The sequence below is a fragment of the Phyllostomus discolor genome, chromosome 8, assembly GCF_004126475.2.
Source record: "Phyllostomus discolor isolate MPI-MPIP mPhyDis1 chromosome 8, mPhyDis1.pri.v3, whole genome shotgun sequence".
Taxonomy (NCBI): domain Eukaryota; kingdom Metazoa; phylum Chordata; class Mammalia; order Chiroptera; family Phyllostomidae; genus Phyllostomus; species Phyllostomus discolor.
In genome coordinates, this window is record NC_040910.2 from 37,591,245 (window position 1) to 37,617,081 (window position 25,837).

Genomic DNA, 25,837 nt, shown 5'->3' on the forward strand with positions numbered 1-25,837 from the left:
AGACCTGCACGCTGTGTGCCCCTTGCCCACTGGCAGCACCCGCACTCCAGGGAAAACCACGACCACATGGTACAGAAGAGCAAGATTGTCCCCAGACAACAGTGAGCCTTCCTATCCAGAGTGGGGAGGCAGAAGGCAGCCCCCCAGGGTCCCCTCATGGGGTTTGCTGGGCCACCGCACAGACACCCTTAATTCTCACACCACCCCGGTCTGCTTCTTGCTCCAGAAGGATGAGGAGAATCTATCCAGGATGTCACATGAAGATGGGGATAAGTTGAGGGTAGGGCTCTGCCTGCCTCCTCTGCTGGGGAGGGGTCCCCTGGGTGACCTGAGATGAATGTGTGGCCCCCAAGGAGGCACAGAGAAGGTGCTTGGGGCCTATAAAAGCCACATTTACCCTCCACTTGTCCCCCATCTTCATATATTCCATGTCCTCATCTCCCACACAAGGTCAGGCATGCTGAAGGGAGGTGGGGGATGGACTAGGGGATGGAGTTTGAGAGGTCACACATGTGCGTGCTCTAAGAGCACAGTTGGGGAATGGGACTACCAGTGCTTCTCCTCACCTTTGTGGCCATCTATGTGTAAGTGGGGTGCCCTTGTTAAAAAAAGGAGTGCTTGTAAAAATTAAATAAAATATAAAAGGATTGAACAGCAGCATGGCCTAGAGGAAACCCAGCCAGAACTGCTGAGGCTGTCAAGATCATCTCTTAATAAATAGTCATGGGCATATAAAGTAAAGCATAGGGAATATAGTCAATAATATTGTGATAACTATGTATGGTGCCAGTTGAGTACTGGAAATATGGATGGGAACACTTTCTAAAGTATGCGATGTCTAACCACTAAGCTGTGCACCTGAAATCAATACAAAATAAAATTGAAAGAAAAAAAATAGGTTATCTTTGAACTTCCTGGTACTCAGCGCATCGGGGGAAGTTAGTACAGTACAGTGCCCGGTTAGGCATGTCTTCCAGGGGGCGTGTCTGTGACAATGTCTCGGAGCATATTAGCGTGTGTGGGCAAATGGCAGTGAGGAGAGAGAGTAGAGTGTCAGGGAGTTATACAGTGATGACTTTCCTGGCAGACAAAGCAAGGAGGGAAGCCGGTACATCACAGTGTCTGCTTAGGTATGTCTTCTGGGCCCTGCTTGCTTATGAGAGCTTCTCTAAGCAAATGAAGGTGAGGCAAGGGGAATAAAAGCAGACATAAAGTTCTTGAGTATAAGATAGCTATGAGTTTCCTGAAAGCCATGATGAGAGAGGAAATAAGAGTTAAAGAAGCAACTCAATGTGTTTTCATCATTGCCTGCCTACTCACAACAGTGGATCTAACTGCATGTGAAGGTGTATAAGTATATATGATGGAGAGTCACAGAGTTGTGGTGGGAGATATTTCTGAGCTCCCTGGAAGCCAGGGCAAGAGGGGAAATAAGCTGAGTTTGAGCCTGGTCAGGCACAACTTCCTTGCTGTGTGGGTGAGACCCTGTCTAGCGGCTCAGACAGGGCAGTGTCTAGCAGCCAGGCGTACACGGCTGTCCTCGGCGGGGCTCCAGGGCCGGGCATAGCCTGCGTGGGGCAGCAGCAGCCGGTCCTGAGTGCCATCGGGACTGACGAGGCGCTGGGCAGCCAGCAGGTACTCTCGATGGAGGGACATTGGTGGGCAGGGGCAGCGACCTGGTGCCCATACATACTCAAGGGCCTGCAGTGGTGAGCGGTTCTTGTAGACAAGTTGCACACGCACCTCATAGCGGGTCTCCTGGGCCTGGCGGAGGTGGCCCAGCACTCGAGCTCGGAACACTGTGGGCAGAATGGTGCTAAGGCCAATTGGATGGGCCAGCCTAAACACCCATCCATGCACCCCATTGCCATATGAGGGACTGGAGGTCAGGTGGGACATGGGGGCCCAGTAGAGACTGTGGAGAGGGTACTGGGGTCAGGATCAATGAGGACTTAGAGGTCAAATTAGAGCAATGAGTCAGATCAAGGAGTCAAATTAGGGCCAGAAAAAGGGGTCAAGTTGGAGTCAGGTCAAGGAGTCAAGGGTAAAGTCAAATCAGGGTCAGATGTGGGCAGGAAAGGAGCCAAGTGCAGGTCAGTTAGGGGCCAGATGAGGGTTGGGGAAAGAGTCTCTCACCAAAGTCACTGCCGCAATAGTGGAGCAACCGGTGGGCACGACCGCGGGTGTCGGGACAGGGTGGGCAGGGATCTGTGAGATGGAGCATTAGGGCACAAGCCTCACCTCCCTGCTTGCTCCCATCCTGGTTGTGGTTGTTTCCCCCTCACCTGGGGTGGGGTTTGGGGTCCGTGTGGGGAAAGCCGGGGCTTTGTTGGGCTCAGAAGACTGGGGTTCCACCTCCAGAGGCTGTGGCTGCCTCAGGGACAGGCTCAGGGCCTGTGTCTGCTCCTGGAAGGGGCCATAGAGTTCCCGAGGGAGCCAGAACTCGAACTCAATGCCGGGATTGGGCTCCTGCAGGAGGACCTGCGGGGAGGGTCAGGTGCTAAGGAGTGGAAATCGGAACTGATAGCCCATCCTCCCTGCTCTGGCTCTCCACTCCTGCCTTGCCCCTCTGTTTCTCTACCCTAGTCTCCCTCCTCTGACTGTCTGCCCTAGCCTGGCCCCTCTGACCTTCTTATCCCTCTGACCCTCTGTTCCTAGCTTCCCCACTCTCTCTCCGGCCTCCCCTGCTCTGCCCCTAGTCTCCCCTAAATCCTTTAATCCCCCCCACCACCACGTACCCAGCCGCCCCCTGAAGGCCAGGCACGCACCTGCAGAAGCAGGTCTTGGGTGGTGGGTCCCGCCGCACGCAGTGTCTCCTCTGGCCCTGTGGCGCGGGTGTAGACTACGCGGGTGCCTGCCACGTCGTAGGTCCCGGGTGGGCTGATCTCCCACTTGCCGTTGAGCACGTAGCGCCCGTCGCCCCCAATCAGCGCTGCAAGGGAAGGGTCAACCTGGGCTCTCCGGAACCCGCCCCTCCCGCCTCCTGACCCTTGAGTCCCGCTCCTCCAGCCTCAGTCTTCCTGCTGCACCCGGACGGCCAGCAGGGCGCCTCCCCGCTCCCCCTCGGATTCTGCGATACCCAAGTAGTTGCGGCTCCGATGGGCGGCGTAGATGTGTCTGGCGCCCTCTGGGATCAGGGTCACATTCCAGTACCCGGCATAGGCTCCTGGGCAGGAGGAAAAGGGTGTTGTAGTGCAGACGGGATGTATGAAGGATGCTTTGAGAATTAAATGAGATGCTACAACTTCGGAGGTTAGTCTTGGCCTTGGTATCCCCAAAACACTCCGTAAACGTTTGGAGTTAACGATTATTATCGATTAAGTGAAGCAGTTAGAATCTCATCTACTCTGGTCAGGGCGTGACAATCTCGCATTGACCAATCAGAATGAAGAAAAAGGGCAGGGCCGCAGACTGCCCAATCAGCACGAAACTTTACTTCCGTGCCCACAGGTTCTTAAACAGCCCGCTGTACTAGAGAGGACGGGGTTAGTGGTCACCGGCGTCACGAAACACGCGCTGCACGAAGAGGCACGAGTCGTTGGCGCCGCCACAGCGTCCACAGTGGTCCTCGCGGGCGTCTGAACCCATCAAACCATCACAGCCGGCGCTCTAAAGGAGTGAGGAGGACACACGTCACAGAGAGCCCCAAGCCCTACTCGGTGCCTCAGCCTGCTGGTAGGGGGCAGGGCTCTGAGAACTAGGAGGAGGAGCCTAGAGACAATGGTGGAGCCTGAAATAAAAGAAAGGAATCTGAGAGTAAATGGCTGGGTCCAGAGGTAGAAGTCTGAGGTGGGGCCTAAGGAAGCGCACGGCCTGTGGAAGGTGGAGGGACTAAGGAACAAAAGGAGTGGGGCCTGGGCGGGACCTGGGCCTGTGGAAGGTGGAGGGACTAAGGAACAAAAGGAGTGGGGCCTGGGCGGGACCTGAGAGTAAAAGGACGGGCATTGGCGGGAAGCTTGGGGAGGAGCCTATGGGGGGGGCAGGGCCCTTCAGGGACAGCGCTAGGAGGGAGGACTGGATCTAGAACTAAATAAATGAGCTTTGAGGGCGGAGCCTCAATGGGAGGTGGGCGGGGCCTGGAGAATCCTTACTAGGCAGCGTCCCCCAACGCAGAGTCCCTGGCTACCCGGGCTGCAGGGAGTGCCATCCAGGACGCGGCCAAAGCTATGGTAGAAGGCATGCCCCAGGGCCAGGCAGTTGAGGTCACACTGGTTGGGCGCTGGGGGCAGAAGGAGAGGGTAAATCAGGGGTCTTCTATCCCAGTTACAGCCCTCTTCCTTCTAGGCTCCCCCAGAAATCCATCCTCTTGAGCAGTTAAGGCCCAGAGTCTCAGCCAATACTACACATCAAGGTTGAAGCAGAGCCAGGACTGAACTTAGGCATTCTGCCTCCAGCTCCCTGGGACTCTCCCATGCAAGTATCTTGGACCTTCATGCATGTATGCATGCATGCATGCATTCATTCATTCCTTCCTCAAATACTCACTGAACACCTACTATTTTCCAGACACGTTTCTAGGCTCAGCGTTGAGCAGAATTGCACCCAGTAGGTGCCCAATAAAAAGTGTTTGTTCAGTGCTGACTGGGTCGCACATAGCCCGGGTGTATCTTTGGCCTTCCCTAGTACTCAGTTTCCCCCTCTACCTGGCAGGGGGGACAAGGGGCAGTCCACTCTCAAATGTGGGCTCATAACCCTGACTCCTGCTCCTCCCACTCAATCTCCCACCTCCCTGAGTCTGGCTGACCCTGCCTGGAATGGAGCCTGAGCTGGCCCTGGTGGGCCAATTCTTAAAGCAAAGGAAAAAAAAAAAATACCCATGAGGTTACAGATGGACCTTTCTCCGTTCTAAGCTTTTCTTATCTGTGTCTGCCCCCATCATGGCATCTAAAGCTGCCTGTCTTAAACCTGGAGGCACACTGCCTCAGGCACACAGTTATATAACTTGCTATTTTCAGCTCAATACAGGCTACATTTCCTGCTACCGGCATAAGTTTGAGAACTGTTGGCCTCTGGATATGGCTCTAAGTAAATCTGCAGCCTGGTGTTCAACCCCGTGCAGAACAGACCCTGCCTCCCTCTGCCTCTGCTTTACACCTCACCTGTGCTTTTTTCCCTTCACTTCACCAACTTCTATTTATCCTTCAAACCCTAAGTGCCGATGCTTACTCTCCTTACTACCCTCCAAGTCCCCTTTCTTTCCTAGCAGCTATTTCTCTCTGCCAGCTCTGAGTTGTTCCCCCTGGACCAACAGGAGGGCAGGCTACTCACCGCCATAGAAGGGTATCCATTGGTAAGTCTTCTGGAGGCTGAGGACAGGCTGGCCATTGTAGAGGGCACACTGGATGTCTCGGAAGGCCATGGCCCCTGGGGGACAGTCCTGGGGACATGGATGGGTGGGTCAGAGTCTGGGACAGCCTCAGGGAAGCCCAGAGAAGCTGGCAGGGTGGCAAACATATCTGAGGCCATAAGTGGGGAAGCAGAAGGCTTTAAGACAGACTCAAGGGTATGGGACATGGACGGAGCTTACTGGCAACTGGCAGAGGCGGTACTCATGGGTGTCCCCCCAGCACAGCTCCTCCCTGGGAAACCTATGAGGAGCAGGGTGGCCAGAGTATGGTCAGGTCCCCTAGTAACCCCCTCCCCAGAGCCCGCCTGCACAACCTCCACACACACACTCCCCACCCCCCAACCCTACCCACATTCCAGTGGATCAGTGGGATTAAAAGGCACAGCAAGTGTGGGCAGGTGAAGGGTGTGGTCAGGGGCTAGGCCTGGCTGGCAGGGAAGGAGGGGCAGGAACCCCTTCGAACATGCTCAGACGCTGTATCCTGCTCACCGGATGCAGCGCCGGCTGCGTACGGAGAGCCCCCGCCCACAGGAGCTGGAACAGCGGCTCCAGGAACCCCATAGTGTCCACTCTCCTGGCCCCTACTTGGAGAGAGAGAAGCATGGTCAGCCTGAAAGGGAGGCTGGCAAACCCCACATGGCTTCTGGGTCCCCATGCCCAGTGTCCCCTGGGCTCATATCTTCCCTTACCTGAGCACTGCTCTCCAAACCACAGTTCAGGAGGGTCCACAGCAGGAGCAGGAGTTTCCATAGGGTGAGGGGTCTGGGGAAGCAGAGGATGGTGCTGCAGTAAAGGTTCAGCAGGCCAGGGGGCTGAACCCCAGCTCTGCCCTGACTGTGAGATTTGGGGCAGTAACTTAATCTCTCCGGGCCTCCCTTCTCATCTCTGAAAAATACAGCCCCCTCAGAGGAAAGTTTTGAGGGGTCCTTCAGATCAGGTAAGAAAAATAGGAGGCACAGAGCCTGGAATGGAGATGAAGAGCTCAAAGAATATTATTATTGTTATTGTTATATTATCATTATCATTATTATTGGTTATTGTCTTGTGATGCACACAGTAGGTGCTTAATCAGTGTCTAATGACAGAACAAATCATTCCAGGACAGTGTACAAGTGTCTCCAGGGTCAGGGCCCCTCACCGCTCTCTCCATCATTGCTTCTACCTTCCAGTGTGGCCAGGGGCCAGCCACTCCGCTTCCCCAGGCCTCAGTTGCCCCATCTGTGCAGTGGGAATCATCTGGGGTCAGTCCAGGACACTGAGACCTTGCAGAGGGTGCAGCCAATGGGGGCTGGGTCAGGGACTGGGTCCCTCCAGTGCCTTCTCTGCTCCCAGACCCTTGGCAGCAGGGAATCCCTGGACTGGGGAGGGGCAAGGAGGGGTGACCTGACCCTAGGCCAGCTGGTGCCTCATGGCCTCATGAGCAGAGGGTGTGGAATGGAGCACCAGGGTGGTCTGTGAAGGGAAAGGGACCCCTGATGAGGATGATGCAGAAAAGAGGGAGACAGTTTGGGCTGGCAACTTTGCCTTACACGGGCCTCAGTTTTCCCATCTGTAAGGAGAAAAATAGAGCCACTTGCCATCCACACCCTCTGTGTGATCATGACATTGGCAGAGAAAGGAGGAGGGAAGTGTCAACCTTGAGTCCTTACTTGGGCCACAGCCAGGGAGCCCAGCAGTCAGCAGTACCCAAAGGACATGCAGGACAAGCTCCTGGGCACTGGGTGGGGGGAGGCTGAGCCCTGGCCGGACCCATGGCCCTTCCTGAGCCTCATTTTCCCTGTATCTCAGGTTGTCCTGGCTCTGACGCTTGGACCTGGGGCACCAGGGGTCTGGTGCTGAGGTGGCTGCAGGTGCTGAAAACCTGGAAGACCACCAGCTGGGGTTCCTCTTTCTGACCAGAGCTGTGCTGCCAGGTGCATTTCAGATCCTCTCTGAAGCCAGGGTCCTGGCTGGCCCATGAAGCAGGAATTTGGAGGGAAGAGCAAAGATGCGGGAAGAAGGGTTGGCCTTCTAACACCCGCTCCTGACTCAGCCCTGGCTATGAGGTGGGAATCTAGGTGATGGAAAATAAGGGGCTAGAGCACAGGTGGCAAACACAAGGCCTGCAGGCCGAGTCTGGCCCTCCACCTTGTTTTATCCGGCCTAACACCTTGTTTCTACCCAGGGCAGCACCGAGCTCTTGCTCTTAGTTAAGGAGTAGTTACATTTATACAGTCCTAAAATTACATTGCGTGCTTTGAAGGCAACCACCAGGCTGATGTGGCTCCCAGTGAAAATGAGTTTGACACCCTGGGCTAGAAGGACCACCATCCCACTTCCAAGAGCCCCCTTCTGAAAGAGCAGGACACTCACACCGGGTTTTGGTTGAACTTCTGACTGTGGGTGTGATCACAGGGTAAGCCACGCCCCTGGGCCTCAGTCTCCCCGGGAGGAAGTGGGGATGAGCTTTTTCTCCCCCTGGGGGATTGCTGCCTCACTGTCCCCCTGCCCCCACCCCTCCACAGCCCTACTGGACCCAGGGAGGAGGAGCAGACATGGCCTCGGATAGTGGGTGAATAGGAAAAGGGGCTTACCGGCGACTTAGAGCTCTGGCGGTGCGTCCCGGCTCTCTGGTCGGCCCCAGGGCGAGACGAAGCTGCGGTGCCCGTGGGGAGGGGCGGGGGGAGCCGAGGGAGGCTCCTTCCACCCGGCCTCCCAGGGCGCGCCCAGGTCGGGGTCCAGAGAGGCGGCGGCCCCTTGCGCCCTCACGCGGCCGTGGAGCGCTTCCCAGCGGATCTGCCGCAGGAGACTGCTTCGCGCGGATCCCGGCACCCCAGAACTGCGGTCTGGTGTCTGAGAGTCCATGTCCCGGTGACCTTGGGAAGCCCAGGGCGGGAGAACGGCGAGGGGACTGGCCGTCTTTAACCCCACCCCGGGGCTGCTATTCCGGGCGCCTCGCTCAGGGCCCGGGAATGTTAGAGAACCGAGGTCGTCCTGCCCCGGTTCCGGGAGTCCGGGGCGCTGCTCCCTGTCCACTAACGTCCAGATAGTGTCCCCGCGAGGGTCTCCCTTCCCAGCCACTATCCCCTTCTCTGGTCCTTCCCTCAGGGTCAGCCTACTCAGAGACCTGCGCGCCTGAGTTCCAATCCTGGGGTTTCCGCTTCAGGTCCCGGCCACCCCAAGCACAGGGCCCCCAGCGCACTGGGGAAACGCTCAGCCCTAGGAGTTGGGCGTAAGGGGCGGAGAGCCCACTCCCGGCCAGCGCATTTCCGGGCGCCGCTGTCACCAGAGGACGCGCCCCACCCCGCCTCCTGCCCTCCCTGCCAGGCCCCCGGACTGTGAGCGGCTTTGGAGCCAGACCCGAGTCCAGAGGTCTCAATTCTGCGTGGCCGTGGCCCCACCCTCTCCTACCTCAATTTCCCCAATTGGGCAAGGGGGCCACCGCGACTCTTTCAGACAGACTTCAGCTCTTTGCGCGGACTGGCGAGATCAGGGTTACCCCAGGGCTCTCACCACCGAACCCTTTCCAGCCGGCCGCCACCCAGTCCCCCGCCTACACGGGGACGCAGCAGGCGTCCTCTGCTCACTCCTTCCTCACTGTCACCTAAGGTGCTCCCTGGTAAGCAGGTTGAGGAGATGGAGCACCAAGAAGGCAATGGGTGGACTGCTCCTCAGCCAGGCTCAGCTTGAGTGCCTCCTCCTCCTGGAAGCCTACCATGGGTCTCCAGCCCTGACCACAGGGAGTGAGAGGTTGCTGGACCGGATCTGTCTGCACTCCAGCCTAGAGCAGCTCAGAACAGAGCCACCCAGTGCCATTTATTTCTTCAATGTTTATTGAGAACTTATTACAAATATGTGCCAATACAGTGGTGAAACACTCAGCCAATCAGGCTAGTGAGGGAGGGAGGCAGCCCCTGGGCAGGTATAACGTCACCTTGTGATCAGGTGCTCAGAGGAAACAGCCCAGGCCCACTGCGGACGGGAGAAACATCAGGGAGGCCCTCAGTGAGGAGATGATCACCACAGGAGGTGGTGGGAAGGGCAGCCCAGGCAAAGGACACAGCAAGTGCAAAGGTCCTGAGGCTGGACTAAGAGAGTATAAAGAGTCAGGGGATGGAGTAGGTGGAGCAAGTGGCCTGAGTCGGGCAGGGATGAGGACAGAGGCGGGGAAGGAGCCAAGGAAGGTGGAAGAGGGTGCTCTAGCTTCGGAAAAGCTCTCCCTGGCTGCTGTGGGGGCAGGCGTGGGGCCGAGCAGGCAGTGAGAGGCAGCATCGGGTGTTCTGGGCAGGGGCTAAACTGGAGTGTGGGTGGAAGTGAGAGCAGGGGGCGGCTCCTAGCTGTTGGGGAGTGGAGTCTGCCGGAGTTGTTGATGGATCCCTCGGGGGAAGAGTTGGGAAGACCGTGAGGCAGGAACTTGGCCTGAGTGTCTGGTGAAGGGAGGTGCCTCACTTACTGAGGGGGCAGGCTGGTGGGGGAGGGTGTGTTCAGCAGTCATTTCTGAACCACTGTAGGGTGAGACGTCTGTGGGTCCCCAGAAGAGGCCAGAAGTCCAAGGAGTCATGTCTAGGTAGAGGTGGATATGTGGGTGTCCTCGGCACATGGGGGTGTTCAGTGTCATGGATGAGGTCACAGGGCGTGAGTGTGGACAGAAAAGGGCAGAGGGAGAAAAGATGGGTGTAGAGTGCCAGAGATTACACAGGGCTTCTGGGAGGAGGGAGGTATGGCCTGTGTGGGCAAGATAAAGGATGTGGACCAGTGGCCCAAAGGATTATCATTGATGGAGGCAGTCATGACCTTGATGAGGTTAAGCCTGCTGGAGAGAGGATGGCAGGGGAGGGAGGGGGGACAGAGAAAGCAGGCATCCTCTTCTGAGCATTGATTACTTACAAGGCTATGGACTGGGGCCTGGTGGGTCATCAGAAATAAATCAGGCCTGGTCCAGGGATGTCACAAAGTGGACAATTGCATACCCCCTAGAGGTGCCTCATTCCCCAAACACCAGCCACAGTGTCATGCAGGGTGCACATGCAGCAGGCATTGTGCCCTGCAAAAAGTGCATAGAGTAGGCACTATGTCCTGCATGGAGCATTATAGCAGGTGTTATTCAGCAGGCACCACATCCTATAGAAATGTACACAGCACCCTGGCTGGTGTGGTTCAGTGGGTTGTGCTCTGGCCTGTGAACACAGGGTTGCCGGTTCGATTCCCAGTCAGTGCACATGCCTGGGTTGCATGTCAGATCCCCAGTTGGGAGTGTGTGAGAGGCAACCACACATTGATATTTCTCTCCCTCTCTCTCTCCCTAAAAATAAATAAATAAAATATTTAAAAAAGAGAAATATACACAGCATATATTTTTCCCTGCAGGGAGTGTATACTGTAGGTACTGCGCCCTGCAGGGAGTAGACTCTAAGCCTTCCAAGGATTGCCTACAACAGTCACTGTATCCTGTAAAGAAGAGTGCATACAGAAATCACCGCACATGCAAGGAGAGTTCACAGAAGGTACTTTCTGCAGGGAACATCTGGAGCAGGCATTGTACTCTATTTGTAACAAGTGTATGCAGCAGGCACTGAGTCCTGTAGAAAGTGAATACAGCAGGCACTGCATCCTTTATGGGGGCCCTAGCACTTGTGGAATCACCAGGCTGGGATGGGGTGAAGGTGTGGGGTCCTGGGCCCACCGCCAGTCTTTGTCTTCCCTGTCTCCAGTCTCTACCTCTCTCCTCTGAACATAACTCAGCTGGATTCAGTAGATTCCCAGAGGATAAGGCCTTGGGCTTGGCTCAAAACACCCAGTGCAGGTGGAGAGGATGGTTGTGAGGTTCAGAGGCCCAGGTCCAGTGGCAGCTCAGTCCCCAACCCTGTGCCCAAGCCTGGATCCTGGCTAAGGGTCAGCTGGATTCCCCCTATCCTGAGCTCCAGCCCAGAACCCCTCCTGGAGGCAGGCCAGGATGGGATCAGGAGAGTGCTTGCGGGTCATGGCAGAGGTGGGTTGGCTGGACTCCTGCTCCTTCTGACGTCTGTGGTCTTGTGGCCTCCCTGGGGGTTAGGAAATGTCTCTGAGCAGATCCAACGGTCTCCTCATACCCCCTCCGCCAATTCCCTGTGCCACTTGTGATCCCTGGGTCCTGGCCATGTGGTCCCAGTGTAACCGGAAAAGACACTGGCGTTCGGGCTGCCTGTCACTACCAAATCCAATAAGCAATGACAGTGATTGAATCTTTTATAGGCACTTTAGTCAGATGGCCGGCGATCCGAGAAGATGGCAGGTTCATACCCTAACAAACCATCTTGCTCTCTCTTTCCCAGCCAGATCTTTTATAAGGGGGTTGGGGGAGGGCAAACAAGGTATCAGAAAGCCTTTGAAATTTAACAGTTGCCTCCAAGGGGGAAGGGTAGTCGCTTGCTTCTTCCTGGTACAGACCTCTCCAAGAGGTCATCTGCTTACTCTTAGGTGCCAAGATAGACCTTATCTGTAGTTACTGAAACAAAAACTTAACATACACATTACTTGCTAGATTTATGACTATTTACCTTAAGCTAAATTTTCCCAAGTCTTAAACCCCTATCACCAGGACACTTTAGCCTTCTGAGTTGACTAAATGGAAGGGGTCCTGCCACTCCTGCCCCATAATCCAAGGTCTCTGGAGCTGCCCAGATGTGCTTGAGCCTGAGTATGGATGGAACAGGACTGCATCCTACCATGGCCAGGGTCACCCACGTGAGCTGTGATTGCCACCTGGGAAGAGCCACCCTAAGCACATAAGAGGCAGGAAACAGAAAAATCCAGATTTCTGAGACGGTTGTTTGAGTCGCTGGATCGGCCCATACTTGAAGCCACAAACCCAGTATTTTTCACTTTAGTAACTTTGGGTTTCTGTGATTTCTAATCAAGAGGTCTCCACAAATGGGGGGTGCCCTTTCCATCACCCTCGTTCTACACAGGTCCTACTTGTCATGCCACTGACCCAGTGACCAAGCACTTTACCTACCCTGAGTTGCCACTGCCTAGGGGGCTGCCATATCTGATGTGACACTCCTCACCCTACCCTATGGGTCAGGACGCTGAGGTACAGAGGGGTGAAGCCACACTCAGACTCAGATGTTCTGGAGCAGCTTTATACCCACATCCGAATGTGATGTGTGGGTCACCGGCCAGCAGTGATCACGGAACGCTGCGGATGGCTCGACGAAAACAGGCGAGAAAAAAACATGCACAGAGACAAACTAGTTTCTGTGAAGACGTAGGGATGAAATGGCCACCCCCTCTAGTGAGGACCTCGCTGATTTACCGTCCATACCTGCTTTTATTGGGCTCATTTTGCATAATAATTCAGGTAAAGTACAGTACTCATTAGGGGGAATTAAGGAACCATAGAAAACAAGGAAGTCTGAGGGCCTATTTTGAGTTGGGGTAAAAGAGCTGTAAGACTTTGAGGAACAAACTAACTTCCTCCTAGGACCCTTTTCATTCAACTGAGAGCATTCTAAACAAAGCAGGCTTCACAGTAATTTACATATTCTTTCGTAGGCCTGATCACCTGGGGAATCCACCCTTTTCAGCACAGAGCTGCACCACCCTGTCATTGTTTCAGGCTTAGGTGGAGCGCGGGAACTAAGGCAACCAAGAGATAAGGAGATTTTCTCCCAGATGATGAGAACTCAGGCTATGTCAAAGCTGAGGAGAGAGGGTCTATCACCCCCTTTTGCTGCAGCCCCCCAAGTCCTTCTTTTGGGGGGCCTCCCAAAGTGATCATGCCTGTCTTAGGTCGTTCCCCCCTTGGGGAATCTTACCCGTCTTTGGCTAACCGACCAAGCTTTTGGGGGTTCAGTTATGAATAGAGCAGCAGAAGCAGCATTCCTGCCAGAGAGATAAGCTTTTGTCTCCTTGCTGGCTTACGATTCCAAGGGCATTCCCTTAGCCTTAGCCTAGGTGGGGGTTTCAGTTTCTGATACCAGTCAGGGCGGTTCCCAACACAATGGGTGCCGTCAGCTCCTTTTGGGGACGGGTGTAAGGGGACTTGCTTGAAGTGGGGATTCTCCAGGCAGAACCTGGAGGATGAGGGGGAACTGGGTGGAAGAGGGTATGAGGAAGAGGGTGTTCTCGGCAAAGGAACAGCGTGTGCAGAGGAGAGGCCCAGGCACCAAGGAGGCCTCTGTGGCCGGAGTGCAGTGAGCAAGGACGGCTTAGAGGCTGGAGAGGGGCAGAGGCCTCCCATGGCTTGGAGGCTGAGGAGCACGAGACAATCAGAAGTGGCAAGTCATCTAAGGCACGCTGTTGGGCGAAAGATACTAGAAAAGTCATGCACAACATGATGACATTTTTATAAAGGAAGTGTGCACATTACCATAAACTCAGACAGCAAATTGAAGGATACACCCCCAGTGTTGACCACGATGATCTTGGGGTGGGGGTATGATTGATTTTGAGTTACTTACTGCCTTATAGGTTTTCCTTGAATTTCTTATCATGACCTCCTAATTCTCGTTCTTTTTTTTTTTAATAAAATTTAAATTTTGGAATCATTTTAGATTTACAGAAAGTTGCAAAGACACTACAAAGTTTCTGTCTGCCCTCTGTTGTCAGAGTGTAATGTCCCTTCTCCAAAGGGACCTGTAGCTATGTCACCTCACGTGGCAGAGAGGACCTTGCAGATGGATTAAGTTAATGACCCTGAGGTGGGAATGACCTTGGAGGACCAGAGAGGATGGTGCTTCTAGAAGGAGCCGACAACAGTGGATGCTTGGAGGCTGGGAGAGGCAAGGACAAGGTCTGATCCTGCACCAGTGGAAGCAAAGTTCCCCGCCCCTGACACTGGCCAGTCTCAAAGCAACGCCCTGCTGCAGTCATGGGGTTTCTGAAGCACAGACACAGGGTCCCCTCCTGCTGACTCTGATCACGAGGCCCTGTCCCCAGAGGCCAGCCTCCTGAGTACAGACGTGAGGGAATCCTCTGAGGGTTTAAGGCCAGGAGACCACAGAGGTACCTGGAGCCAGGGTGAGTCTCGGCCGCCTGAGTGCTCCCACCCTGGCACCTTCTGGGAGAGGAAGACTGTGCTCAGGCTGGCCCCATGCCAAGCCCCTCGAGCCTCCCTAGGGAGACCTCCAGGAGCCTGGCTGCCCAGTGCTGTCTCAGCAGCTGCCCCCTCACCTGCGGCAGGTATTTTGAGCAAAGCTTCCTGCACTTCTCCAGGGAAATCTGCTGAGTCTGGGGAGTTATTTCAGGTCATTACTGACAGGATGGAGGGGAAGTGAAGCTGTGGCCTGGGGTGTAGGGATTCGCGGGGGTGAGTGGCCAGGCCGAGGATCCAGCCAGTGACCATCCACCCACCTAGCAGAACCTGGGCAGGGGTCAGCATGGGAGGTCAGGCAACCCCCTTTGTGATCTTATGACTAGCACCCAAACTGTGCCTCAGTTTGCTCATCTTTAAAATGGGGGTTTTAGTAAGTCCCCTAAGGTTCTGTTTTTTGGCGGGGTAGAGTCGGGCCTCTAATATGTTTTCCTTTTTTATTGTGGCAAAATACACAGCATAAATTTTACCATTTTAAACATTTTTTAAAGTTTTATTTATTTATTTTTAGAGAGAGGGGAAGGGAAAGAGAACAGGAGGACTAGGACCTGGCTTGCAAACCAGGCATGTGCCCTGACTGGGAATCGAACTGGTGACCCTTTGGTTCACAGCCCATGCTCAATCCACTGAGCTGCACCAGCCAGGGCCATTTTAACCATTTTTTTTTTTAAGATTTTATTTATTTATTTTTAGAGAGGGAAGGAAGGGAGGGGGAGAGAGAGAGAGAGAGAGAGAGAGAAACAGAGAGAGAGAGAGAAACATCAATGTGCGGTTGCTGGGGGTTATGGCCTGCAACCCAGGAATGTACCCTGGCTGGGAATCGAACCTGGGACACTTTGGTTCCCAGGCCGCGCTCAATCCACTGAGCTACACTAGCCAGGGCTGTATTTTAACCATTTTTAAGTGCACAGCTCAGGGGCATTAAGTACATTCACATTGTTGTGTAACCATGACCGCTATCCATCTCTGGAACTTTCTTATCTTCCCGAACTGACACTCTGTCTCCATCAAACGCTAGCTTCCTTTCCTCCCCTCCCCCAGCTCATCACCCACCATCTACCTCCTGTCTCTGTGAATTTGACTCCTACAGGGACCTCCTACGAGTGGAGTTACATGGTGTTTGTCCTTCTGTATCTGGCTGATTTCATTGAACTCAGTGTCCTCAAAGTTCATCAATGTTGTAGCAGATGTCAGAGTTTCCTTCCTTTTTAAAGCTGAATAATATTCCACTGTGTGGATGAGCGGCATTGTATCCGTTTATCCACATTGGGCGTTCAGGCTGTTTCCTTTTTGGCTGTTGTGAATTGCACTGCTGTGAACAGCTATGTTTTTGTTTTATTCTAGGTTTTCTCACTCTAGAGTTCCGGAAGAGGGACGTACCTGCTCAGGGAGGTGCAGGCTGGGAAGGGGAGATCTCCCCAGTGCCGTGGTGGAGGCTTAGCCAGCAAAACCTAGTGGGCAGCCAAGAGTTGGGGTAGATTGGCGTCTGTGCAGAGGGGTCAGCTGACAGGCATGCTGTGTGGCACGTAGCCAGGAATTTCGGATTCTTTTACCCCCAAGAACCTTCCTGGGGTTCAGTGGTCTTCACCACCTGCTCCAGCGTGTGGGCTCTGCCTCCCCTGCAGGGTGTCTTGGGGGATGGCTGGGCTGGATTCCGAAATCTGGTCTCTGGAAAATTCCTAGGCCTGATTCCAGCCTCACTGAGGCCTGCTAATCCCTCCCCATTCATTGTGTTATGTAACATTTGGGGATTAATACCGAGGTGGCCAGAGGCTGTAGCCCAAATTCAAACACAGCACTGTCCCTTCCTGGCTGGGTAAGCAACCTAACCTCCCTGGGCCTCAGTGTACTCACCTGTAAAATGGGGATGGGCCACTTTCTGTATTTCCAGGCTGATGTAATGGTGAGATGGGAGAAGGCATGGGAAGTGCTTAGAACAGAAGCTGAGCCCGGAGCTCAGAGATGCCCTCACAGGACCTGAGCCTGCCCACTTGACTGCCTCTCCCTGTCAGCCTCTGCTGGGAATCATAAATCCCAGTGTGCATCCATTGGTCCCTAAATCCTGTCCCTTATCACTGTAAAGTGTCCTTCATAGATGGCACCTTCCAACAAGGAGCCATTCCCCTCTGGGTCCCTGCCCCCGGCCTCACTCCCCCTCTGCACCAGCCTCAGCCCCAGAGATCCCCAACTTCTTTCTCAGCCTCTGAATCCTGCTGTGTCGCCCATTGCCCAGGTAGTCAAGCCCCATGGTGTCATGGGGGAGCCGGAGACTCACCCGCAGAAAAGATCGAGTCACAGACATTCAGAACTAGACCCATTCTCCAGCGCACTCGGGGGAGAGCCCACCAAACCCCAGCGCCACCCACCTTTCCTGGGGAGGCCTCCGAAAGAATGAGAATTCCTTCGAGAGTCAGTTTCTGGCCCAGTGGTTCAGTGAAACTGCGCGTTGACAGTTCGCAGCTTGGCGGGAGGCACAGGATTGAAAGAGCCAGGTTGAGCGCAGTGGGTTGGCGCGCGGGGTGCAAACGCTGCTAGTGGGGCATCCACGCACTCCCACGCGCTCCCCACGCATCCGCCCCCTCCCATTGCGGACCAGCCCCCAAGCTTCGGGACTCCGCCCTCCCCCCCTTTCCCCCTCAGCCAATGAGACGCGCCCCGGGCAGCGCTGTTCCCAGAGCTGCCGCACGGAACTGCGCTGCGCTGTGGTAGTGGGTGGTAGTGGGAGGCTGCGCCAGTGTCCGCGCCCTGCTCCCCGCAGGCCCCCGCCGGGAATGGAGCCCAGGTCCCGGCGGCGGGGCAGTTGCCGCCCGCTGGTCTCCCCTTTTCTGCGCGACCCGGCCTCCGGTCGCGTCTACAAGCGCGGGAAACTGATCGGCAAGGTGGGGACCCCAGCACCCCGACTTCGGGACAAGGGGCAAGGCCGGGCCAGGCGGAGGTCCCGGCAGTGGGGGGGTCCCAGCGGGTCAGGGCGGGTTGTGCACGCGCAATCCTGAGTGCAGTGGAGCCGGTGTGCGACCAGCTTGTTTGCGGGCCGTCCCCCTGGGCTTTATCTCTGCCTGTGTTGTGTGTCTGCGCGAGTTTTGGGGTCTGGCATTGGGCTGGGAGCCTGGTCTGTGGCGGGCCCGCTGTAGGCGTGCATTGTGTGGCGGGAACCGGTAATTGGCGGGCTATGTGTTGTCCAAGAGTTGTGTGTCCAGGAGTGTGGGTGTGCTACCACCGAGTGTGGTGTGGGTATCCATGCCTTTCTCTAAACCCTGTCATGTTGTCTCCAGGTGTGTGTGTGTGTATGAATGCATTACACATCTCTCTGCTTTCTGTGCCTGGTATGGCTGTGTCTGTCTGAGTGGACGTGTCCCTGTGTTTGTTCCCAGGCATTGCATTGTGTCTCCAGGTAAGAGGATGTGGGCAGTGTATTTGTGTGTCTCAGGTGTGTGCATGTGAAGCCGACCTGCCACCTGTCCACACACGTGCGCACACCTGTCCACTGAGGTTGCGAATCCCCTTCCTTAAGGGTGCCTTCAGCCGCTGCTATAAGCTGACTGACTTGTCTACAAGCAGCGTGTTTGCTCTCAAGGTGGTGCCGCGTCGTGGGGCCGGAGCTGGGGGTCTGCGCCCCTGTGGGAAGGTAGGGTGCCCCTGTCAGTGCCCAGGGTCTTCATGCCCACAGCAGCTTCCCAGAGAGGCCCCTGTCTTTGAGGGTGGGGTGGATGCCCGTTGGCATGGCCACTGCATGCAGGGTGTGCACACAAAGGGCTGTGCCTGCAGGTGGAGCGAGAGATTGCCCTGCACAGCCGCCTGCGACACCACAACATCGTGGCCTTCCATGGGCACTTTGCTGACCGTGACCACGTGTACATGGTGTTGGAGTACTGCAGCCGCCAGGTGCCTGGGGGGAGGGGCCGAGAGGGAGTCTGTATGACTCGGTGTATGCTGTGCTCATCCGCATCTGCCCCTGTGTTCTGTCTGCACTTACCTGTTTCTGCCTGTGCCCAGACCAGGCCCCTCTGCGCTCATCCTAGGCTGTCTCACCTAGGCTCACCTGCGTACATTTGTGCCCAGTTAATTCTGTGGTCACCAGGCTTATTTCATACTCATCTGCGGTACCTGGGCCTACCTGGGCCCACCTGAGCATCCCTGTGCTCCCCTGTGTCCCTCCTGCACTTTGCCATGCCCCCTGCTTGCACTCATCTTGCCCACTTCAGTACACTTGAGCTCATGTGTGTCTCCTTGGTGCTGACACTGTGGCCCATGGGTCACCTGCAGTCTCTGGCCCACGTGCTGGAGGCACGGCGGACTCTGACAGAGCCTGAGGTACGCTACTACCTGCGGGGCCTGGTCAGCGGCCTGCGCTACCTGCACCAGCAGCATATCGTGCACCGAGACCTAAAGCTCAGTGAGTGCAGCAAGGGCGGCTGTACGGGCCACGGGAGCTGGGACTTGGACCACTCCCCGACCCTGCTTATGCCCGTGACTCTTCCCACACCCCACTGGCAGGTAACTTTTTCCTGAAGAAGAACATGGAGGTGAAGATCGGGGACCTGGGGCTGGCTGCCAAGGTGGGGCCAGGGGGCCGATGCCACAGGTAAGGAAGGAGGCTCGGAGCAGTCTCTTGGGGTGGGCACAGGTGAACCTAGGCTGGCATGCAGGCCCCAGTCTTCCTGAGCCACCCCACTGTCCCCTCCCAGGGTGCTCTGTGGGACTCCAAACTTCCTGGCCCCAGAGGTTGTCTCCAGGAACGGGCACTCCTGTCAGTCAGACATCTGGGCTTTGGGCTGTGTCACGTGAGTGGGGGCCTGGGGCCTGGCTGGGGGAGTGGGGCAGAATTGCACAGGTGGTGCCAGGTATGAGCAAGAGGGAGCGTGCAAGGAGGTAAGGACGAGTATAAGTAAGTCCAGGGGAGGTTCAGTGGTGGCACAGGCACACGAGGGCATGTACGTGATAGATGTGAACAGATGTGTGCAGATATGAGGCCGATGGGAGGAGCACCCACGAGCCATCATTCGAGCATGCAGGTATGATAGGGATATGGGGGGGTTATGTGCAAAGGAGGTCAGGGGTGAGTGTGCACAGATGTGTGCATAGGTGTGCAGGTATGAGGTGCAAGGGCAGATCAGGACATATATTCAGGTATGAAGCACATACAAGAGTAGAGCAGGTGTGAGCATACAAAAAGGAAAACTGGGCAAACACATTCAGACACATTATGTACAGGTATAAACCGGTGTCTACAGATGCTGATGTCTCCCAAGCAGACAGGAGTGGCCAGGTGGGAGGGGATGAAGGGCAGGTATGGGAGCATGGATGGATGGGAAGCATGGACATAGTAGGGCAGTGCAGGTAGGTATGACCAGGTGTGCACAGGTAGGTGTGAGCCAACTCTGGACCAGCCCAGGAAAAGTGCAAGCAGGCACCCAGGTTCTTGCCCCCTACCTCGCCCAGGTACCTGGTTCTGACTGGCTCCCCTCCCTTCATGGCGGCTCCCCTGTCAGAGATGTATGAAAATATCCTAGCCAGCCGTTATCCTGAGCCTACCCACCTGTCACCCAATGCCTGTCGTCTCATTGCGCGCCTGCTGGCACCCAACCCAGCTGAGCGGCCCAGCCTGGACCACCTACTGCAGGACGACTTCTTCACACAGGTGTGTGGTATCCAGCAATGGTTGCCACCCTGGGGGCTGGATACCTGGGTCCTCCTCTGGGGCATCTCAGCTGAGGCCCAGGTAGGGTGAGGACCCCCAGGTGGTCAAGGCAATCTGAGTGGGGTGCTGACCCCCAATGCCCCGCTCTGAAGGGCTTCACTCCAGACCGGCTGCCACCCCACTCCTGCCACAGCCCACCCATCTTTGCCATTCCCCAGCCTCTGGGCAGGCTTTTCCAGAAGGTGGGCCAGCTGCTGCTGAGCCAGTGCCAGCTACCCTGTGAGTATCATCCCGCCCACCCCTCACCTGCTCCTACCTGCCCAATACCTGTTCTGCACCTCACACACTTGTCATGCTTCCCACCTGCATGGCAACTCACACTGTGGCAGAGGTGGGTATGGATGGCACATGCCTCGCCCAACATGGGCCCAGGTTCTGCAGCCTCCAAAACCCTGTGCCTCTCTCAGGCCCCCATACTCCCAATGAGGCCTCGTGTCCAGGAGAAGATGGTTCAGACCCTGACTTCATGGAGTTGGGCATTGAGGTGAGGGCACGCGTTGGGGGTAGGGACACAAGGAGGGCACTCTCAGAGTAAGACTGAGCATAGGGAGAAGACCCCACTCGGGTCTTCAGAGTGGGGAGGCTGGAGCCATTTGCTCCCCTCACTCCTGCTGTTCCCTCCCCAGGCTCCCCTATCAGAGAGAGGGGCTCCCCAGCCTGAGGTCTCAGTCTACCTACTCAACCAAGGGACCCTCCAGAGTGACCCAGCTGGTGAGCAGACTGTCTACCTTAGGTGGGGGCTGTGCGGGGGGTGGGGAGTGAGGGTCCAGAGGCAGTGGACAAGACAGTGCCTTCCCAGGGTCACTGCCCCTGTCCTGGCTTCCACTTTCCCACCTGTAAAATGGGAGTGATTTCTGGATTCCTGGGTTGAAAATAAGATTTTTCCCGGATGCAGGAGTTTGGGGTGGGGCTGGTTGAAGGGGCCCTCATCATGGGGCAAAGGCCTGTCCCCTCTTTTCTTCTCTCCCTGACTCCACATAGATCTGTCTCCCCAGGGCCTGCGGGGAGCTCAGTGCAGGAGGTGGAAGAGGCCGTTAGAAACCTGCAGCTCTGCCTGGACCCTGGGCCTCCAGGTAGGAACACCGCCTAGGCCCCCGGGGCTACCCTGTCTGTTTTTTTGTGAAGATTTTATTTATTTATTTTTAAAGAGGGAGGAAGGGAGGGAGAAAGAGAGGGAGAGAAACATTGATCAGTTGCCTCGTACACACCCTCGCCGGGGACCAAACCCACAATCCATGCATGCGCCCTGGCTGGGAATCAAACCAGCCACCTTTTGCTTTGCGGGATGACATGCAGCTAACTGGGCCACACTGTCGGGGCCACCCTATCTCTCAGTCTCTGAGGAAAAGTACCCTGTCTCCATCCAGGCACTCCTGGGGGCATTTCTGGGGCTCCACGGGGGGACAGGTTTGAGGGAGTCTTCAGGACACAATGACTTCAGGCATGTCACTTAAGCCTCTGTGCCTCAGTTGCCTTCCCTGTGTAAGGAGGCTGATGATAGGGCCAGCTATCCCCGTGCGAGAGGTCTAGAACTTCCTGAGGCCAAGTTCTTAGGGGGACTCTTTATTTGGAGTGACGTGTTGGGGAGGCTCTGGGGGCAGCCGCGTCCTTTCAGGTCTGAGTCTCTATCAGTTCTAACGTCGTCCTGCTTGAGAGCCAGGGAGGAGACCGAGAGAAACTGAGGAAGGAAATGAGACATCAGGCCTTCACCAGCCCTGAACCCTTGTCCCAGCCGCGCTCCGAGATGGGTCCCCTCCCCACATCCCAGAGTCCCAGTTCCCCAAGCCCTGTCTCTCTCCCTTTCCTTAACCGCCCCCCAGCCCATGTGTCCTGCCCCATCTGGAGAGGGACACTGCCCTGCGTGGAGTGGGAGCCCCAAGCCTTTTCTTTTTCGTGGGATCCATTTTGCTTTTTATTTTATTTTTAGACAGAGGGGACGGGAGGGAGAAAGAGAGGGAGAGAAACATCAGTGTGTGGCTGCCTCTCGCACAGCCCCCACCAGGGACCTGGCCCACAGCCCAGGCATGTGCCCTGACTGGAAAGTGAACCGGTGACCCTGTAGTTTGCAGGCCAGTGCTCAGTCCACTGAGCCACACCAGCCAGGGCATTTTTGCTTTTTTGTTCAGCCTCCCCTGATGGTTAGCAATCAGACTTTAAGCTTGTCTTTAATCAGCAGGAGCCAACTTTTATTTCAATGTTTTAAATAAACAGTAAGAGAGAATTTAAGAAAACTTTTCAGAGAAGCCACTCAACAGCTCGGAGTCCCGTCTGCCCCTGGCCGCTGGGTGTCCCGTTTTCCCACTGATGACTCTTTTCCTCTGCAGGATCTGATCCAGCATCCCACGCGGCACTGAGCAATTTCTTATTTTTAATACAAATATTTTTAATCAAATAAAGCAAAGCCTTACGGTATTTTGGGTGTCACAGGCATTTCAGAATTACTCACTCCAGAGGGAGGGAGGGAGTGATCCCCGTGTCTCAGTCTTCCCCCCACAAGGCAAGAGTTGTTTTTCTCTTTTCTTGACTTTTCTTGATAACTCCTGTGCACCTGCTGCCCCTCCACCCAGGCCCCACCAGGACCCCCATCAGTTCACCTTATTTTTGTGCCCAGCCATGCAGGGACCCCCAAGAGAACAGCGGTCCATCCTCTGGGCCCCCAAGTGGGTGGATTATTCCAGCAAGTATGGCTTTGGCTACCGACTGTCGGATGGGAGCAGTGGTGTCCTGCTTCGGGATGGCACCCACATGGCCCTGCGCCCCCCAGGGGGGTAAGTGGCAGGTCTCCTGTCCCCTTGGGGGCCAGGCTCTCCCCCTGCCTTTTTTCATCCATTCCTCAAGTATTCAAGTACCTACTGTGCACACCTACAGCCACTCGCTGCCTGGTATGGAAGAACAATGATAAATGAACAAGTTGATTTCAGGTGGGACTTTTCTGAAGGAAGTGACTGGGCAAGGTGACAGATTGGGTGGTGGATGTGGCTCACAATAGCATGGTTGTGGAGGGGCTTTCTGAAAAAGTGACATTCAGGCAAGACATGAACGGTAAAATGCAGCCTGTTGGGAACAGCATTTGATGCACACAGAACAGCATGTGCAAGGCACCAAGGAAGGAACTGAGCATGGTGGATCTGGAGAACAGTGGGGACTCCAAAGTGAGTGAGGGGGAGATAGGAAGGATGTGAAGTCAGTGCCCCAGGTCACTGTTGGGGTTGGGGCAGGAAGGAGGGATCTGACTCACACTTTGAACAAGATCTCTCTGGCAGGAATGATGCAGGGGGCCAGCAGGGGAGGTGACTGGACTAGTTAGCTGGGCAATGGCAGTGGCTTAGACTGGGATGGTGGCAGAGTAGAGAGGCAAGGGAGCTGGAATCTTGACTGTGTTTGCAGGCAGGGAGGATGGAGCGCCACGGGGTGAGATGGAAAGGTGGCAGAAGGGTGGGTATGGGGGAGATCAGGATCTCAGTGGACAGGCTGAGCCCATGGTTCCAGAGGTCTGGAGTTCAGGAGAGGGGCGGGCCTGCAGAACATGGTCAGTGTGGAGCTGGTCTTCAAAGCAACAGTCCAAGGAGGTGCTGTTATGTGGGAAGGTGTCCTGGCCTAAGGTACCCAGGACAGCAGCTGTGACAGCTGGCACCCTGTTCCCCTGCCCTCAGCCAAGTCAGCTACATGCCTGACCGAGGGAAGCTGGAAACATTTGCCCTGAGGGACGTGCCCAGCCTGCTGGGTGCCAAGCTGGCCGTCTTGCGACTCTTTGCTGGCTATATGCAGCAGCGGCTGCAAGAGGTGAGGGGAGCGGGGCTGGTGGAGCTTGTGGGCCGTTGGGACTGGCAGGTGGAGAAACCCTCGCCCTAAGACCCTTGTGGCTGGGTCTGTCCACAGGAGGGGGGCCTGCCTGTGCCCACTGAGTCTGCTAGCCCCAGCCTCTGCCTGCTGCGCTTCCTTGTGTCCCAGCAGGCCCTGCTGCTGTTCTTCAGTGATGGGACCCTGCAGGTGAGCATGGGCCCTCATCCTCAGGGGCCCCTGGGGGGTCAGTGGGTTGGCAGCAGCCCTGTCCCCTGGACCATGCTGGCTGTTCCAGTGCACACTGTTGGGGGTGGGGCTCCAGGAAACAGTTGCCTCCTGGCAGGGGGGCGAAGTATTGACTCCTAATTTCAAAAACTGCAAAATTGAAAATAAAATGTGCCCTGACCAGTGTGGCTCAGTTGGTTGGGCGTCATCCCACCAAGCAAAGCGTTGTCAGTTAGATTTCTGGTCAGGGCACGTGCCTGGGTTGTAGGTTTGGTCTCCAGTCGGGGGTGTGTGAGGGGCGACCGATCCGTTTCTCTCGCACATCAATGTTTCTCTCTCCTTCTCCTTCCCTTCCTCTCTCTCTGTACATGAATAAATAATTAAATAAAATCTTTTTGAAAAGGAAATGAGTGTAAGTAACGGCAAAATGTAATTTGGGGTCATTTTTGTGGGTGGTTTCATTTAGCAGCTGTGAAAATGTCATTGCCTTGGGAAATCATTTTTAAGTTGAGTTTTTCCTGAGAAGTCCTGGCAATTTCTGAGAAATCAGCCAGTCCTAAAACATTTAAAAATAAGTAGCTTATGATACTTTCATTATTATTCTTAACTTTTTATTATTTTAAAATTTTTTACAGTAGGAAAAACAACTCTAGCTCTTCAGACTGGGCGGGGCCACACCCTGGGCTGGGCGGGGTCTCAGGAAGACAGCACTGTCTCCAAGGCCCCGCGGGACACTCGGGGGACATTGGTACTTGGTGAGGGGCTAGAGATCTTCAGGTGACAGGAGTAAAAATGGAAGTCTCACTGGGTGACTGTGGGCAGGGGAGTCCTGTCTAAAACTCAGTTTCCGCTTCTGTATAGTAGAACTCTGGGCTCGCGACTGTGAGTTCCTAGGAGTGGGACAGCTTCTGAGACCCAGGTCAGACGGCTCTCAGTCTCCTGCCCACTTGTCCTTCTGTCTGTAAGGCCAAAGCTGGGGGCAGCCCCAGGGGATCCCTTCTCCCCTTGACCTCGGCTCCTTACCTTTGGCAGGTCAGCTGCAGTGGAGACCAGGTTCAGCTGGTGCTGTGTGGTGGGGGCGAAGAGTTGCTGCTCACGGTCTGGGAACGGGGCCAGCCTCATACCTCCTACACTCTGGGGATGTTGCGGAGCCATGGCTGTCCCCCAGCTGCTCGCCACCACCTGCTTCATGCTCTCCGCATGCTGCAGAGCATCTAGCGCCCCCTAGGGTCAGACTGAACCTCTGCATGTTGATGCCAGGGACCCAGGCTCCATTTCTGTTCCCCTTGCTCTAGAGGGGATGTCCTTGGGGGTAGTTGGTGGGGAGCATGCAGGTGCGTGGGAGGTGGGGGTTCTTGCCTCATGGCGTGACTGTTCAACCCAGACTTTTGTTCAGCTTTCTTTTTTCTTCATTAAAGAAAACGTGACCTGTAGCCTGCCATCTGACTTTCTTTGGGGGAGTTTGAGGACCTTCAGCAAGGCGACTCAGATCCAGCGGGATCTGAGCCCAGCGTTCTTTGTGACACAGACAGGCGGGCCAGATTCTCACCAGCACAGAAGTCAGGATCAGAGTGGTGTTGTGGAGTGGCCAAAAGTCTAAACGTTAGGACAATTATTTAACAGACGGTCAGCGAGAAAATGAATGTTGGGAGCTAGAGAGATGGTGACTTGTGTTATGCAGGGGGCGAAAACGTTGGGCACAGCTGTCACCTGCGATGACCTAGAGTTGGGG

The 25,837-nt window shown here is 55.5% G+C and overlaps 2 protein-coding genes across 9 annotated transcripts; one reads left to right on the plus strand and one right to left on the minus strand.

Moving 5' to 3' along the window:
* Window positions 1–880: 880 nt before the first annotated feature.
* On the minus strand, window positions 881–6,824 carry ADAMTSL5 (ADAMTS like 5). Of its 2 annotated transcripts, XM_028520324.2 has the most exons (12): window positions 6,510–6,820; window positions 6,037–6,109; window positions 5,837–5,928; window positions 5,528–5,588; window positions 5,269–5,377; window positions 4,092–4,219; window positions 3,498–3,609; window positions 3,080–3,166; window positions 2,769–2,932; window positions 2,286–2,481; window positions 2,137–2,208; window positions 881–1,799 (listed from the first exon to the last, which is right to left on the minus strand). In XM_028520324.2, the coding sequence occupies exons 1-12, from the start codon at window positions 6,581–6,583 to the stop codon at window positions 1,498–1,500; spliced, it is 1,470 nt and encodes a 489-aa protein (XP_028376125.2). In that variant the 5' UTR covers window positions 6,584–6,820; the 3' UTR covers window positions 881–1,497. The 2 variants fall into 2 exon arrangements, with proteins under 2 accessions (XP_028376125.2, XP_035888032.1); XM_036032139.1 differs by lacking the exon at window positions 2,137–2,208 and having other exon boundaries at window positions 6,510–6,824.
* On the plus strand, window positions 3,570–25,552 carry PLK5 (polo like kinase 5 (inactive)). 7 transcript variants are annotated; one of them, XM_036032132.1, is made up of 15 exons: window positions 15,733–17,278; window positions 17,911–18,024; window positions 18,165–18,281; window positions 18,663–18,792; window positions 18,894–18,981; window positions 19,085–19,180; window positions 19,839–20,037; window positions 20,256–20,316; window positions 20,505–20,581; window positions 20,724–20,808; window positions 21,093–21,170; window positions 22,709–22,865; window positions 23,751–23,880; window positions 23,977–24,087; window positions 25,138–25,426. In XM_036032132.1, exons 1-15 carry the CDS (start codon window positions 17,171–17,173, stop codon window positions 25,321–25,323), a joined length of 1,737 nt encoding a protein of 578 aa, XP_035888025.1. In that variant the 5' UTR covers window positions 15,733–17,170; the 3' UTR covers window positions 25,324–25,426. The 7 variants fall into 7 exon arrangements, with proteins under 7 accessions (XP_035888031.1, XP_035888027.1, XP_035888025.1 ...); XM_036032131.1 differs by having other exon boundaries at window positions 15,737–17,278; window positions 20,190–20,316; window positions 25,138–25,548; XM_036032138.1 differs by lacking the exons at window positions 15,733–17,278; window positions 17,911–18,024; window positions 18,165–18,281 and adding exons at window positions 3,570–3,659; window positions 4,285–4,417 and having other exon boundaries at window positions 20,190–20,316.
* The last annotated feature ends 285 nt before the right edge of the window (window positions 25,553–25,837 follow it).